Genomic DNA, 16,626 nt, shown 5'->3' on the forward strand with positions numbered 1-16,626 from the left:
TCTTGCGTGTATTTATTTTGTTACAAGCACGGAGATCTCGTTGTGGGTTTCACGAAATCAACGGTGGTTAACGGCTCAAAGGGGATATCGGACGGTGGGTTTTGTCTGGGGTTGTTGCGTTCCCCGAGATAAAACGACGCGGGAATTTAGCGTTTTGGTGGGGGGGTTACAACGGAATGCTTGCGTGTCATGGAGTCATGCGGTTTTGTGGATATTTGTTGTGTGAACACGCGACACCACCTACTCTTGCTTACCTGGCGCCTTAGGCTTGTTCGGGACTCACCGTCAGGTGCTTTTATTCCTTTTTTTTTGTTTTTTTTTTTTTTTTTTTTGTGTTTTTGGTTTGGGTCGATGACATGCTTCGTTTGAAGAGGCCCAGAAGGCTGAGAGAGATACATAGGGACAGCCACAAGGCCAGTTATAGAACGGGCCTTTGAATTCATGAGCCCAAAACAGAACGGATTTCAGGGAGAGTCTCTTAAAGATCCACTTACAACCAGATTTTTGGTGAGGCTAATGAGGAAATTGTATTTTTTTTTATTTTTTATTGAAGGTGAGCTAGCAAGTCATTTCGGTTATGTTAGCAAGTTGGTAAAAAATCTATCCAGTCAATATTCAGATTAAGGTCTACGAGGGTATCCTAGCAAAGCCAGACTAATCCCTCCCTCCGGGTAGGTTCACAAACTCGAAGGCCCATCAACCTTGCTAGTCACAAACTTGTGGGAGTTGGGACTCGAACGTTGAACATGAGGGTTTCATGCTAGGACGCTCGACTAATTTTACCACATCAGATGATTAGTGAGGCAACCGTTTTAAGTTCTTAATCTGTTTTTTCAAGATAAATTTACATCTAAAGTGCTATTGTACGTATGAGAAAACTCTTTAAGATGGTAGGAAAGTTAACTATTTTATGATATGATATTTAAACAAGCTTTTATTTTGTCGCAAGGGCCTCAAAATATCATGTCCAGCCTTCCCATAATGATGACCATGAGAATCTAATATTTGTGATGAGATCATGAGATATTGGGAATTTGATTGATACTTCCATACACTTTCTTTTTTGAAGCTTAAGTTGTCAATGTCTAAACCTTACCATCAATAATATGAAAGTGCCCGTTGGCATGTCATCTCCATACCTCTCGTTTGTCAAAATATTTCATTTTCATAATGAATAACATATCCACAGGTCTAAGGTCTAAGAATGTACATTTACAAGATTGCAAGCTATTGAAAAATAAGTTATTCTAGAATATACACACGGTGAGACTAGCTATATGAGATTCGTTGTCTTGCTCACAAACTCCACATCTCATAAAAGATTCGCACTCGCTATATGAAAAATTGAATTGACATAGACTTCAACCTCATCTATATCCTTTCGTTTGAGAGTTATGATTCGCTCGACTTTTTAATTTTATCATGATCAGTGGTATTCATTTGGTCAGTAAATGACAAAAAAAAAAACTATGCTCAATCACCTTTAGATGTAAATTTAACGATTGAAAACAAAATAACTCTGTTATACCAAGTGGGGTATGAGTACCCTCCTGATCAATCTTTTGTCGCAAATACACAATATATATTTAAGAACTAAATAAAAGAATCCCAACTATAATATACTATAATATATATCCAAAGATCACAATACTCAAACAAATTGAATTAACAAAAATGCAATCACTAACTTGGTTGGTTGAGTATGCAACGCAATGTCCTAAGACAAAATTTCGTCCCCACACAGGTGCTGTGGTTGATCGTAGACGACTGCCCTGCATGATACAACTTTCGTTCCAAGGCGTGGCACCGTTGCCTTGAAACCTAGCGAACTTCACTTGTGTTTCTCTCGAGTGTTTATGAGAAGAGATGTCAGAAACGATTTTTTCTTATTTTGCAAATGAGCCTTCATGCCTCTTTTATAAAGAGCGGACAAGAAGAAGAAGACGTAACTGTTCAATCAATTTGAATTTGATTTGAACAGTTACAACTGTTTTGGGATCAGTTTTTCCAAAAACTGTTTTTGGATCAGATTTTCCAAAAATATTGTCTTTATCCGAATTTATAAAAAGAAATGGTTTTATTGGAATTTTAATTTCGCCCCAAGGCCTAAGGCCCTCTTTCCAATATTTTCATTGCAAAGGTCTTGTTTCCCATTCAATGGGCCTCTACCTTCACTTTGTCTATTTAATATGTTTCTTGTGGAAACATATATAAAGAGATCAAAGTATGGCCTTATCTCCTATGTGGGATAAGGGAGCACTAGCTATTCCAATCGGTTCTAACAAACTCAACTTAAAAATAATTTTTTCTACAGTTGGATTTGTTAGGGATAATTTTCTGGGCCAAGTACTGACCAAGTAAACATACTCGTTATCATGATTATTGAAAATGGAGAATTTCACAAATGGTCACTCAACTATGATTCATTCGACACTTTGGTCACTCAACTATTACACTATCAATCACTTTAGTCACCCAATGGGCATTTTATCTCACTTTGATCACTTCTCCCAATCATTCTAATACATATTTCTCAATTTTTCACAATTGATTTGATGAAAATATCATTAATATTGTGGCAAATAATTTTTTTTTAATGAATAAAATTAAAAAAGTGACTAAAGTGAATAACAGAATTAAAGTTGAGTGATCAAAGTGATATATTTAAAAGGTGAGTGACCAAAGTGTCGAATAAGTAAAAGTTGAGCGACCATTTATGATATTCTCCTTATTGAAAAATATATTCTTAACTTTGTGTTGTACACAATTAAAATTGAATATTGTTGTCACGCCCCGAATTTTGAATAATAAATTCAAATCCGAAACATGAATAAACAATTAATACAAATAACGTTCTGAATTTTTTTCTCTCAGAAACAAACACACCACTCGCCACTCAACACAAAACTCGAAAACCTCGAGTTAATTATTACAATTCACTCTTACAAAGTAAAATCGTAAAGCTCTAAATGAGCATAACAAACCTCACAATATAATGCTGTAATTCACATAACACTACTCTAAGCAGCCCGATCACCGTCCTGGTTCTCCTGACCTGTAGGATTACCCGCTACACAATTTGAATAGTGTACCGGGAGTTGCAACAACACAAAACCCGGTAAGCTTTTTACAGCCAGTATGAGTAAACAAGAAAGAACTGTTAATTTTAAATTACAATTCTTATAACTCAACAACACAACCAACAATCTCAACATCCACGACGCAAACGTCAACCAATTCAATATCACCACTTTGGTCCTATCACACAACACTATCACCACTTTGGTCCCATCCCATAACACGTTAGAGCTCTAACTGCCTCGTTACCTCTGACACCTTGGCCTAGGGTCAAGCAACAGCAAAAATACTTCGGTTAACACTATAACCGTCGCGCTTTGGACATCCCCGTCCTCAGCACCATATACTTCGGTTAATAATAAACCGTCGCGCTTTGGACATCCCCGTCCTCAGCACACAACTTCGGTTAATAATAAACCGTCGCACCTTGGACATCCCCGTCCTCAGCACACAAACACTCCGGTTATCCTTAACCGTCGAACTTCGGACACCTCATCCTCAGAACCCTACATTCTCTAACTCTATACATCCTCCAATGTAAATCATGAATATTAACAAGAACTCATCAATCATGTTCATCACATATAAATATGGTAAGTCACATGTCAATTCATAATAATTTAATCATCCCAATTCCACACTCTTCAATGTCACACCATTCATATATAATCAAGTAAATATATATATACGTAATTATCCGCTCAGGGATAATCACTAATACCAACTATAGTTCACATGCAATAAAACCGAGAAATTCATTTGTATAGTAAAAATCATTTTACTTACCCATGGACCGTAGTTGATCAAGTCCATATGATTTTAAAACAAATATTTATTCCATAAATATTTTCACGCAATTACGACAAAATAAGGTAATTAAATTTATTCGGTTCGTAATATGAACCACGTGAGGTTTACTCACCTCTAAATTCCCGCTGCGTCTTCTTAACAGCTCAAAATACAATTTCACGAATCGTCCGCCAAATCAAACCGTCGATCACCTAATCAAACATGACCTTAACTTAGCAAATAACTCAAAAACATAATCAAACGACAATCCAACGGTCGGATTGAAATTAAATGATGATCCAACGGTCGGATCCTCACGGATCGCCTTCCTAATCACTGTTTTGCATTTATACGAAGATCCAACGGTCGGATCTTCGCCCATGACTACACAAAGCCACTGGGACTGTCATAAGATCATCATATCAAAACTACAAGTCCATCTGACGGTACTAACTTCACAGATCACAAATCTAACGATCGAAATCGATCTAAACTTAAAAATTCATAACTTAATCATACGATATCCAAAAATTGCGTATAATATATCGAAATGATCGTATTGAAATATAGAATCTGAAAATGTACAGAAACCATATTTTTGATCCCCGGAGGTGGCCGGAAAGGGCCGCCGGAGTTAGTGGCAGAGCCGCCGCCGACCACCACCAATGGTGTCGGGGCCGGGCTGCTCTTCTTCCTCTCATCATGCTTGACAACTTTCATAACTAGCACGAAGTCTGAAAATGACCGGAAGGGGTCGAAAATTACCTTGAACAGTATGAAGGTGGCCGGAATTTTCCAGAAACCGGCGAGAAACTGCAGAAAACGGCGAGCTCCAATTCGACGTAAAAACGTCAATTTAAGGCTTCGATTCCTTCTGAAGAGTTGTTAAGAAACTCAAGAAGAACTCACTGGTTCAAGAATCACAGAAAAATATGGTCTGTAGCTCGAGATATACCGATCGAAAGCTTCGGTGGTCGGAAAAATTCCAGAATTTTGCAGAATCCGGCAAGGCTTGATTTCGACGTCAAAACTTCAATTTCAGGCTTCGATTCCTTCTAGAGAGTTGTTAAGAAACTCAAGGTGAGTTTACCAGTTCAAGAATCACTCAAAACGATGCACTACAACTCGAGATATACCTATCAAAAGCTTCGGTGGTGGTGGAAAATTTCCAGAATCCGGCGAGCTCCGACGAACGTGAATCCGATCACTCCAGGTGCGATCCTTCTAGAATGATGATCAGAAGGTTGAGGCGAGTTCAGGGAGCTAAGGATCGTGAGTTTTGGTGGCCGGAGCTAGGAGAAAACCGGCGTTGACCGATTTTTGTTTCAAAGTTTGCGGCTCCGACTGCCGGATTTGAGGCCGTTCCGGTGGAAGTGATCACGTCTAGCAGGTAGGCGGCGTCGAGGCGAAGGCAAGGGAGGTGGTCTGGTGTCGATTGGTGGCCGGAGGAGGGAGAACTCGGCCGGAGAGCTTTGCTCTGTTTTTTCTGGGCTCGGACGCGCGCAAGAGAGAGAGAGTTCGGTTTCCAGAAATGGAACTGAAATTATTTTTGGTAATTTCCAAAAATGGCAGCTTTATACTAAACTGGAAACTTTTTCAAAAAAATCATAACTAATTCATACGAACTCTGATTTTTGCATACCACATATGCACGAGATCGTATCGACGAGCTCTACAACTTTCATGAAGGAAGTTTTCCCCAATTATGAACGTATAAAAAGTCAACTCCTTTGACCTCCCCTAAAACGTTCAGTTTTCGAATAAAAATGGTTCGAACCAATTTCACCACTCCTCCAAGCTTCATACTTTCTCCCATGACCACGAAATCATTTCTAAAATGTCCTCGGAAAAATAATTTAGATTTTTCGGGGTATTACAATCCACCCTCCTTAAAGAAATTTCGTCCCGAAATTTAAGCGTAAGTCAATTCCTCTTGATTAAGGTTGACCTAACCATCGAATCTCCATCATTCCCAAAGTTGTAGTAATCTACAAAGCCACAGCCCTTTGTATAAAAATACATTCCTATGGCCACTAAATCCTTTCGTCACGATGTAAATTCACAAAACAACTGCTCAACATCACTCCACATCAATTACACAAAATCATCACGTGGATCATCACAGAGATCATCACTTAGATCTTCACAGAGATTATCTCATAGATCCTCACATAGATCATCACCCTGTACTGGCATACAAGCACAGTAAAGACTCCCACAAAGCGTTTCGCTACTCCATTAGCATCACGGTAAATCTCTATAGTAAAACTTAAGCATGCACTATTCTACACAACAATAGAGATGCATAACTCAAAACAAATCATTCTCAAAAGCACGCCAATAAAACATGTCACCCAGTGATGATGACTTGGGCTTGCTCAATCCTTGGGCTAAGCATTAGGGCTGGCCAATTGGGCCGAAGAAACCGAACCATTCACATTTGGAACCGGCCCGAACCAATTTGGGTTTAACATTTGGGCATACCATTCGGGCCGAACAATTGGGCTTAACATTTGGGCCTACCAATCGGCCCACCGACTTCCAGCTCGGCTACGGTATGAAATTGTACATACCGTAGGTATACCGTATATATGTATGCATACCGTACAGACCGTATATACGTATGCATATCGTACAACTGTATATACGTATGCATACCGTACAGACCATATATATGTATGTATACCGTACATACCGTATATACGTCCGTATATCAAGCATATACGAGATCCAAAAATATTTGTAAGAGGTAAGGTTCGAACTCCCGACCTCGAACACGAAGGTTTTGCTCCCAACCACTGAAGCAAGAGCTGCCTTCATTAATATATGCTCACGTGTTATATTTATTATGTCATAAGCGACATAAATAAAATAACAGGGAAGGCAAGGTTCGAAACCTCAACCTGCCGCACGAAACCTTTTTCCCCCAACCACTGGAGCACAAGCTGTGCTTAATATAATGTGTACAAATGTTATACTTATTATGTCATAAGCGAACATAATAAAAATAAACGAGAGGCAAGGTTCGAACCTCTGACCTCTTGTACAAGAGCCTTGCTCTTCAACCACTAGAGCACCAGCTGCTCTCGTTACTATCCATGCAACTTCTTTTATTTATTCTATCATAAGCGATAGAATAACAACAAACTGTCGGTACACTCCACGTGCCACGACACGTCTCTTCCGTGATTTACGGAAAGCAAATCACTTTCGGCTAAAGCTGTCTGCCACAGCGTCTCGAGGTTCGGCCTGTCCCCTTACACGCTCTCCACGCGCCAACAACTTTTCCGGGTTTTCGGATGACTTTAATCCAACGCGTAGATTGAATCTCAGAGATCGTCCATCCAACGGTGGAGATCTGCTCACCTCGTTCTATAAATAGGTGCATCCTGGAGAAAAACTGTTCACACCAAAGAAAAGAAATTTTCCCCAGCCATTCTCTCTCAAACTCTGCAGTCTTCCTCTCGAAACTCAAATCCTTTCTTCATCAATTTCAATCCTTCTCTTCTGATCTTCTCTCCCATTTGAAGATTCGATTTCATCTTTCCTCTGAGAATCTCAGATCTCCAATCACCAGTTCAACAACTCCAATCCTTCTAACAAAATCTCCCTCAAACACTAAACCATGTATTCCTCGATATTCACATCCTCTCACCTCATGACCCAAGAGCCACGAACTCTGCAACTAATGGAGCTCCAAACCCCGCAACAAATGGAACCACAACAACAGCAACCAACAGAGGAGGGAGGAAACACCCAAGCAGCTGGAAGTAGTGCCAACATGGATTTCTGGCGAAGCCGTACCAGATGGATTCCTACTCCAGAACAAATAAGAATCCTCAAGGATCTTTACTACGTCAAGGGATTTAAGTGCCCATCTACAGAGCACATTCACGAGATCTGCCTCCAGCTGAACCAGTATGGACATGTTGAGGGTAAGAACATTTACTTTTGGTTCCAGAACGTCAGGGCTCGAGAGAAGCAGATGAATAGGTGTAATCAGGCTGCTCCAGTGCCCATGGGAACTAGTTCTCTTGGTACTGGTGGATCCATCGATCTCAATTTTGGGTCCACTGGTTCTACTGGTGCTGGTGGATCCATCGACATCAATTTTGGGCCAGCTGGTGGATCCATCGACATCAATTTTGGGTCCACTAGTTCTACTGATGATGGTAGATCCATTGATCTCAACTTTGGTTCCACCTATTCTACTGGTAATGAAGGATTTCTTGATTTAAATTTTGTTTCATAATCTTCCTCACACTTCAACACTAATACCAGTACAACTCTTTTGGCACAACAGGAGGACAAACATCCCTACAACAACGAGGAGGAGATCACCAGGAGGTTCAAACTCTTCCTCTGTTCCCCGTGCACGGCGAGGACGTCTTTGGTAACCTGAAGACTACTTCCGAGGAAGGTAGCGCATTTGGTTACTATTCTGGTGGCTCAGGCGGTTACCACAGTGGCTCAAACGTTTCTCTTGAGCTCAGCCTCAACCCATCCGGAGCTGCTGACTAGGCTTAGTATAGAATAGTCCTCGTTTCCCTTTTTGTAATATAAAATCAATAAGATTGTGTGCATGTTTTCTTTTCTTTTTGTTTAACCAACAACAACACCAAGGATCGAACCTTGGTCACTCAATACTCTTTTCAAAACCATCGAGAACTCTGCTGCACACATCTTTCATAATGATGCAATAAAAACAATCACTCAAAACCTAGCAATCAATTAAGTCACACAGAGGTCAAGCTAGTATCCTCTGAGTCAAACCAAACACAATAATTTCGTCGCTAGAATTAGGGATTAATAAAGCTAAACACTTCCTGAGTTAGTTAGGAAAAACCCACATCTTTAGAGTTACACTTACAACTCTAAAAAAAATCTCGATCATTCCATCTATCAATTGCTTCAACAAGCAATATGTACCATCTTAGCATCCACTAATCGATACTGGTACAACACTCAGTATCTCACCCACGAATCACCTCACTGCTCATTTGGTGGTAAGTCAACATCTAGTGGTCAAAATTCTGTGATTATAGCACTTCACACTAACCACGTCATAATCCATAATCTGTCCTCACAACAGTATCTGGCCTCATAAATTAGTTATACAACCCTAGCACTCCTAGAGTTGAAAACAACGTTATTACCTAAGCTCATACATCAACACAATGTCTCTTCACAGTCAATCCTATCACGAGGTCATATCAATCTTTCCATAAGTCAACCATACACAAAATCCATCATAGTAACAACGAATTATGCATTACTACTCAACAATAGTCAGTGAAGCAGCACTCCACAATAATTTCCAATACCATCCGCAGACCTCAAACCACACCCCGACATTTAGCTAATATATAGTAGCTATCCTAAACACCAAACAACTGAGCATGAATGAATGCTCCATTATAACACAATTCCATCACTAAGCAACCAATAACTGCTAAGTATTCTTCAACTCAAAACATCTGCATATCCAACTAATGGAAAGTATCACAACTACTAGTCAAATACTCGTAACGACTTTAGATACAAGCATTGGTCAAACACCATGACCCCAACAACCAACGACTACAATGCACATAAGGATACTGTTTTTCGTGGAAACCATCCTCAATAACTCCACCAGAGTTTAATCCAAAGGTTCCCATTCCTCAAAGGTTATAACTCAAAGAAGCTACACAAACTCCACCACTTCACTTACAAAGTCAACCTATGCCATGATCACTTAACATACTACCCTTATTAAAGGTAACATAAGTATCTCCCAAATTACATCACTACACTCGTACACCAATATAGTCTTGAGAATTCTGTCTCATAATCTCTCACACTCCTATCATCTTGAGTTGGTGAGATCAATTCTCTTTTCAACTATTCCTAGGGTCTCAATCTCTTTCACCATTTCAACCCAAGAATAACATCCATCACATCAACTACAGGTAGACTAGGCAACTCAACCTCTAATGCCTCCACCTCATCCTCAACTGTCTCCATAGAAAGATCCTGTCCCTACATCAGACTCGACCTCTACCTCACCGACTCATCAGAGTTAAATCCAGAGGTTCCTATTCCTCGAAGATCACAACTCGCGGAAACTAAACTTATTCTAATACGAACTTAGTAGACAACTCTACCGTCCTACGGACTTACACGTTGTCTAGACCCCATACTAAGACATACCCAATGATTATACCAGTACCGAAGAGTATATGATGGGGATCCGCTGCAGACGGGCCATCACTCGGGAGGTACTGATTATCACCAAATATGTACCTTACGCTCTGATACCAAACTGTCACGCCCCGAATTTTGAATAATAAATTCAAATCCGAAACATGAATAAACAATTAATACAAATAACGTTCTGAATTTTTTTCTCTCAGAAACAAACACACCACTCGCCACTCAACACAAAACTCGAAAACCTCGAGTTAATTATTACAATTCACTCTTACAAAGTAAAATCGTAAAGCTCTAAATGAGCATAACAAACCTCACAATATAATGCTGTAATTCACATAACACTACTCTAAGCAGCCCGATCACCGTCCTGGTTCTCCTGACCTGTAGGATTACCCGCTACACAATTTGAATAGTGTACCGGGAGTTGCAACAACACAAAACCCGGTAAGCTTTTTACAGCCAGTATGAGTAAACAAGAAAGAACTGTTGATTTTAAATTACAATTCTTATAACTCAACAACACAACCAACAATCTCAACATCCACGACGCAAACGTCAACCAATTCAATATCACCACTTTGGTCCTATCACACAACACTATCACCACTTTGGTCCCATCCCATAACACGTTAGAGCTCTAACTGCCTCGTTACCTCTGACACCTTGGCCTAGGGTCAAGCAACAGCAAAAATACTTCGGTTAACACTATAACCGTCGCGCTTTGGACATCCCCGTCCTCAGCACCATATACTTCGGTTAATAATAAACCGTCGCGCTTTGGACATCCCCGTCCTCAGCACACAACTTCGGTTAATAATAAACCGTCGCACCTTGGACATCCCCGTCCTCAGCACACAAACACTCCGGTTATCCTTAACCGTCGAACTTCGGACACCTCATCCTCAGAACCCTACATTCTCTAACTCTATACATCCTCCAATGTAAATCATGAATATTAACAAGAACTCATCAATCATGTTCATCACATATAAATATGGTAAGTCACATGTCAATTCATAATAATTTAATCATCCCAATTCCACACTCTTCAATGTCACACCATTCATATATAATCAAGTAAATATATATATACGTAATTATCCGCTCAGGGATAATCACTAATACCAACTATAGTTCACATGCAATAAAACCGAGAAATTCATTTGTATAGTAAAAATCATTTTACTTACCCATGGACCGTAGTTGATCAAGTCCATATGATTTTAAAACAAATATTTATTCCATAAATATTTTCACGCAATTACGACAAAATAAGGTAATTAAATTTATTCGGTTCGTAATATGAACCACGTGAGGTTTACTCACCTCTAAATTCCCGCTGCGTCTTCTTAACAGCTCAAAATACAATTTCACGAATCGTCCGCCAAATCAAACCGTCGATCACCTAATCAAACATGACCTTAACTTAGCAAATAACTCAAAAACATAATCAAACGACAATCCAACGGTCGGATTGAAATTAAATGATGATCCAACGGTCGGATCCTCACGGATCGCCTTCCTAATCACTGTTTTGCATTTATACGAAGATCCAACGGTCGGATCTTCGCCCATGACTACACAAAGCCACTGGGACTGTCATAAGATCATCATATCAAAACTACAAGTCCATCTGACGGTACTAACTTCACAGATCACAAATCTAACGATCGAAATCGATCTAAACTTAAAAATTCATAACTTAATCATACGATATCCAAAAATTGCGTATAATATATCGAAATGATCGTATTGAAATATAGAATCTGAAAATGTACAGAAACCATATTTTTGATCCCCGGAGGTGGCCGGAAAGGGCCGCCGGAGTTAGTGGCAGAGCCGCCGCCGACCACCACCAATGGTGTCGGGGCCGGGCTGCTCTTCTTCCTCTCATCATGCTTGACAACTTTCATAACTAGCACGAAGTCTGAAAATGACCGGAAGGGGTCGAAAATTACCTTGAACAGTATGAAGGTGGCCGGAATTTTCCAGAAACCGGCGAGAAACTGCAGAAAACGGCGAGCTCCAATTCGACGTAAAAACGTCAATTTAAGGCTTCGATTCCTTCTGAAGAGTTGTTAAGAAACTCAAGAAGAACTCACTGGTTCAAGAATCACAGAAAAATATGGTCTGTAGCTCGAGATATACCGATCGAAAGCTTCGGTGGTCGGAAAAATTCCAGAATTTTGCAGAATCCGGCAAGGCTTGATTTCGACGTCAAAACTTCAATTTCAGGCTTCGATTCCTTCTAGAGAGTTGTTAAGAAACTCAAGGTGAGTTTACCAGTTCAAGAATCACTCAAAACGATGCACTACAACTCGAGATATACCTATCAAAAGCTTCGGTGGTGGTGGAAAATTTCCAGAATCCGGCGAGCTCCGACGAACGTGAATCCGATCACTCCAGGTGCGATCCTTCTAGAATGATGATCAGAAGGTTGAGGCGAGTTCAGGGAGCTAAGGATCGTGAGTTTTGGTGGCCGGAGCTAGGAGAAAACCGGCGTTGACCGATTTTTGTTTCAAAGTTTGCGGCTCCGACTGCCGGATTTGAGGCCGTTCCGGTGGAAGTGATCACGTCTAGCAGGTAGGCGGCGTCGAGGCGAAGGCAAGGGAGGTGGTCTGGTGTCGATTGGTGGCCGGAGGAGGGAGAACTCGGCCGGAGAGCTTTGCTCTGTTTTTTCTGGGCTCGGACGCGCGCAAGAGAGAGAGAGTTCGGTTTCCAGAAATGGAACTGAAATTATTTTTGGTAATTTCCAAAAATGGCAGCTTTATACTAAACTGGAAACTTTTTCAAAAAAATCATAACTAATTCATACGAACTCTGATTTTTGCATACCACATATGCACGAGATCGTATCGACGAGCTCTACAACTTTCATGAAGGAAGTTTTCCCCAATTATGAACGTATAAAAAGTCAACTCCTTTGACCTCCCCTAAAACGTTCAGTTTTCGAATAAAAATGGTTCGAACCAATTTCACCACTCCTCCAAGCTTCATACTTTCTCCCATGACCACGAAATCATTTCTAAAATGTCCTCGGAAAAATAATTTAGATTTTTCGGGGTATTACAATTGTAGTCCTGTAGCTTTAAGCATACGAAATGCAAGCAGAGATTGGATTCAAGATTTCAAGGGATCGAAGAACATGGAAGATGAAGATGTCGATAGAGTCCTCAAGGAGTAAAAGATGCTTGTACGGTGGATGAGGTACGGTGCAGCCCACAATGCTCCACGTTTGATTAGCACAAAAATTTATCTTTCTCAACCATATATTAAAGTAATCACATGATTGATAAGATTGATGGGGATTGGATTGGATTCAATGCTAGTGACGTGATGTCAAACTAAGTGCACAAAATGTCAACAACGTATCCAATTGAATAATAGGCATTCGCCAACTATCCACGAAACTTACTACCCAACAAAACTGGCTGTTTTGTTTATTTGTATGAATTTGACCTCCTCCTCCTCCTCCTCCTCAGATTCATGCTTCTCCTTAATACACACGTAGTTGCCTGGAAGTCTCTCCTAAGTCTACGGTTTTAGGTAGGTCCACGGCTGATCGTGTAGTACACCATTTTTTACGTGTCAAATCCGAAGAGGCCGATTTCGTTGACCGCCAACTACAATTTATCGGAATATCCCATGAATTTTATGCGGTTTCTTGGAAACAAGATTGCCGTGAACAAGGAGATAATGTTCGGTATGCATGAGGGGAACAAAAGTAATAAACTGTTGGAGAGAATAATGTAACACAAAAGAACTACTGCTTGTCATTGATATAGGATAGTAAATAGGTAAATACATAGTTATATAAGCTAATATTTCTCTCTCTGTGTGTGTATTTACTGAAAATTTTGAATCAAATTATTCAAAACAAAACAAATAAGAAAGAATGAAGTTGTAGTGATCGATCTAACCCTCCCCACAAGAAAGAACAAAACGGTATCAACATGTTAACTCCTTCCCCCCCAAAGAACCAGACTGACACTTTGAACAAAAAGAAAAAAAGAACAAACAAATGTCCCACTAATTCTAATTTAGTTTCCCGGGAAGCTGTCGATTTTGTTGTTGTTATTGTTGCCGCCATTGCTATTGTTTGAGGTTGTGGAGTTGTTGTTGTTGGGATGAGACGATCCGCCGATAATGGAGGTGATAGCGGCGGCTAGGGCGGCAGTGAAGGTCGGATCAGCAGTGATGGCAGCTGTGGCAGCACTCACGGTGTCAGCAAACGAGGATGGTTGACCTTGTTGTTGTTGTTGCTGTTGTTGTTGTGTTTGGTGCGCTAATGTCGAGTTCATTAGTTCCTGCGAGAGTTGAAGCCCGGAGAATTTAGACTGGTTGTATAGGGCTTGTCCAAAACCTTGGGGCAGTTGAGGGTTTGAGGCTGATGGTCCGAAGTTCTGGGGCTGTCCTGGGAAAGGCAGCTGGAACTGGCCTTGTTGTGGTCTTTGGAACTGTAATGGTGGACTGGTGGTGAGGTCTAATGTGACAGTAGGGAATGGAGCTGAGGCTGAGATTGTTGCCACACTTGATGAGCATGGAAGAATGGCACGTGCTAGCAAATTGTTCTGGTTCATGATCCCGTCTGCACTTGACATGGACCCCGAAAGTAACATGCTAGCCGCTGCAGTAGTGGTGGATGCCATGGCCATTGCCGCAGGAGGCAGCGGGTGGTTGTGGTTGCCTTCGTAAGTTGTGATCAAAATGGTCCTGTCTTCTGCGCAACGTTGTACCTATGGAATAATAAACACTTCTCGTTTAGCTTATACACATCAAAATCAATATTTTGTTACAAATAAGCGTTTGTTAGAAATCGGAAAAATTGAAACTAACATAGAAAAAATTGAAAATAACATACCTGTTTACGAACTGGACAGCCAACGGCCATGGTACACCGATAATAAGCACGAGGACATGGGTTTCCTTTCGCCATCTTTTGTCCATATTTTCGCCATTGGCATCCATCAGTGATCTGAAATAATTGAATTTAAATCATATTAGTTATCAATTTCATGAAAATTGACAAAAAATATCTACCATCATATGACACACTATTTGTGAATAGTTATGTGAACATTTCGCTGTTATCTCAAGGTACAGATTACTTTTCATCGTTAAGTTACAAAATTCAATTGATTATCCTTGCTTACCATAGGAGCTTCCGATCTGGCTCGAACTGAGACTCGAGCTTTCCTCATGGTGGCCTCGGTGGCCTGATCAATCGGCTTAGGTGGGGAGTTGTGCTTAGCTACCTTGTTAGGCCCCCAGCCTTGTGTTTCAGACTCGGGACTCTCTTCCCTACCAACCCTTTTGCCATTAGTACTAACATTATTCTGAGGTGAAGCTGATCGAGTTCTGGCTTCGGATGAAGAATTCGAAACATCATTATCCGCTTTTGTTTCTTCCCTTGGACCCAAGTTCAGAAACTGCCTAGGCACCAATGATCCTGATGATCCAATCTCATGTCTCTTCTCCTCAGACTTTCCTTCAATATTCTGAGTAAACAAAATAAGAGTCAGCTATTGATTTTGACTGATTGAACTCTATCAACAGCTAGCATTAATATTATTATTGGTTAATATAATCAAGGTGTGAAAATGAACTAGAATCATTTACCTGATCATGATCCTGTGAGGTTTGGTCAGCCGCGGCTTGGCTTTGCTGCTGTTGCTGCATTACTGCCACAAGATGCATCTGTAAAGCATTGTAGTTGTTGGTCACTTGACCAAGCATTTCCTTCAGTCTCTGATTCTCAGCATTCATACGCTGGAGCTCAACTTGCAACTGTGCCAGCTGATGATCAATAATTCAAGGGTCAACTTTATATAGTCCAAAAATGAAAACAAAAAAATACAAATAATTCTGGGTATTTTCATCAATGATATCTAAGTTCTTAATTTACCTCATGATTCTTTGCTCTTTTATTATCCGCCTGATCAGATGACACCCCATCATCCACCGTCGATTGATCACTTCCGGTGTTTACAGTAACAAGGTGCAAGCCAGTCTATAATAAGAGACGAAATCAATTTCACTCAATAAGAAATTATTTTCACCAAAAATAGCAAAAAAAATTGACAAAACTGGAAAAATCATGGCTGCTTACGTTTACAGCGTCCAAACCAGACCAGTTCTCCTTCTTGACACTGACACTGGTATTGTTGCCGGCTTTCAACTCTTGATCATCATTCTTGTTCTTGTTCTTGTTCTTGTCAGAGAAGAAGTCGACCTCGTCAACGGCCACGCGGTTCTCATCGGCCGGCCTCGACTTGACTGGGAATTCAATACCGGAAAACATCCTATCACCACCGCCAAACGGGTTTGTTCTCTTATTAGGAGGAGGAGCAGCGGAAGGAGGAGGCTTGTTAAGGAAGAAGCCGAGGGAGTCGGAATCAAGGGTTAGACCCCATCCTTTGTCCATAAAATCAAATCAAACAGAAATCAAGGATTACAGAGAGAGAGAGAGATGAGCGAGCGCGAGAGAATTTTAAAGGGTGTGGAGAGAGTCTATCTGTGAAGTCTTTTACCGGTGCAATGTGCTCGCCTATAAAAAGGGTATGG

General features: G+C 40.6%; 2 protein-coding genes and 2 long non-coding RNA genes across 4 annotated transcripts; 1 reads left to right on the forward strand and 3 right to left on the reverse strand.

The window, feature by feature from the left end:
* Positions 1–2,896: 2,896 nt before the first annotated feature.
* Positions 2,897–5,144, reverse strand: LOC133729933 (uncharacterized). The gene is made up of 4 exons (XR_009856556.1): positions 5,004–5,144; positions 4,633–4,922; positions 4,001–4,079; positions 2,897–3,070 (listed from the first exon to the last, which is right to left on the reverse strand). It is a non-coding gene; the product is annotated as an uncharacterized LOC133729933 (long non-coding RNA).
* Positions 5,145–5,737: 593 nt separating this feature from the next.
* LOC133729932 (protein WUSCHEL-like) lies at positions 5,738–9,513 on the forward strand. Its single transcript, XM_062157557.1, has 2 exons — positions 5,738–8,081; positions 8,171–9,513. Exons 1-2 carry the CDS (start codon positions 7,493–7,495, stop codon positions 8,386–8,388), a joined length of 807 nt encoding a protein of 268 aa, XP_062013541.1. The 5' UTR covers positions 5,738–7,492; the 3' UTR covers positions 8,389–9,513.
* Positions 9,514–10,284: 771 nt separating this feature from the next.
* On the reverse strand, positions 10,285–13,025 carry LOC133733590 (uncharacterized). Its single transcript, XR_009857794.1, has 4 exons — positions 12,392–13,025; positions 12,021–12,310; positions 11,389–11,467; positions 10,285–10,458 (listed from the first exon to the last, which is right to left on the reverse strand). It is a non-coding gene; the product is annotated as an uncharacterized LOC133733590 (long non-coding RNA).
* Positions 13,026–13,812: 787 nt separating this feature from the next.
* Positions 13,813–16,626, reverse strand: LOC133729934 (probable WRKY transcription factor 31). Its single transcript, XM_062157558.1, has 6 exons — positions 16,172–16,626; positions 15,968–16,072; positions 15,682–15,858; positions 15,216–15,560; positions 14,924–15,037; positions 13,813–14,798 (listed from the first exon to the last, which is right to left on the reverse strand). The coding sequence occupies exons 1-6, from the start codon at positions 16,484–16,486 to the stop codon at positions 14,103–14,105; spliced, it is 1,752 nt and encodes a 583-aa protein (XP_062013542.1). The 5' UTR covers positions 16,487–16,626; the 3' UTR covers positions 13,813–14,102.

Source organism: Rosa rugosa, chromosome 2, assembly GCF_958449725.1.
Source record: "Rosa rugosa chromosome 2, drRosRugo1.1, whole genome shotgun sequence".
Lineage (NCBI taxonomy): Eukaryota > Viridiplantae > Streptophyta > Magnoliopsida > Rosales > Rosaceae > Rosa > Rosa rugosa.

Bases quoted from the DNA above. Each gene is read 5' to 3' on its own strand.
- LOC133729934 (XM_062157558.1), bottom strand. From the start codon at position 16,486: ATGGACAAAGGATGGGGTCTAACCCTTGATTCCGACTCCCTCGGCTTC. The intron at 16,073-16,171 runs GTAAGCAGCCAT...CTCTTATTATAG, and splicing joins CTGGTTTGGACGCTGTAAAC to ACTGGCTTGCACCTTGTTAC. The intron at 15,859-15,967 runs GTAAATTAAGAA...ATTGATCATCAG, and splicing joins AAAGAGCAAAGAATCATGAG to CTGGCACAGTTGCAAGTTGA.
- LOC133729932 (XM_062157557.1), top strand. From the start codon at position 7,493: ATGTATTCCTCGATATTCACATCCTCTCACCTCATGACCCAAGAGCCA. The intron at 8,082-8,170 runs GTAATGAAGGAT...TTGGCACAACAG, and splicing joins TGGTTCCACCTATTCTACTG to GAGGACAAACATCCCTACAA.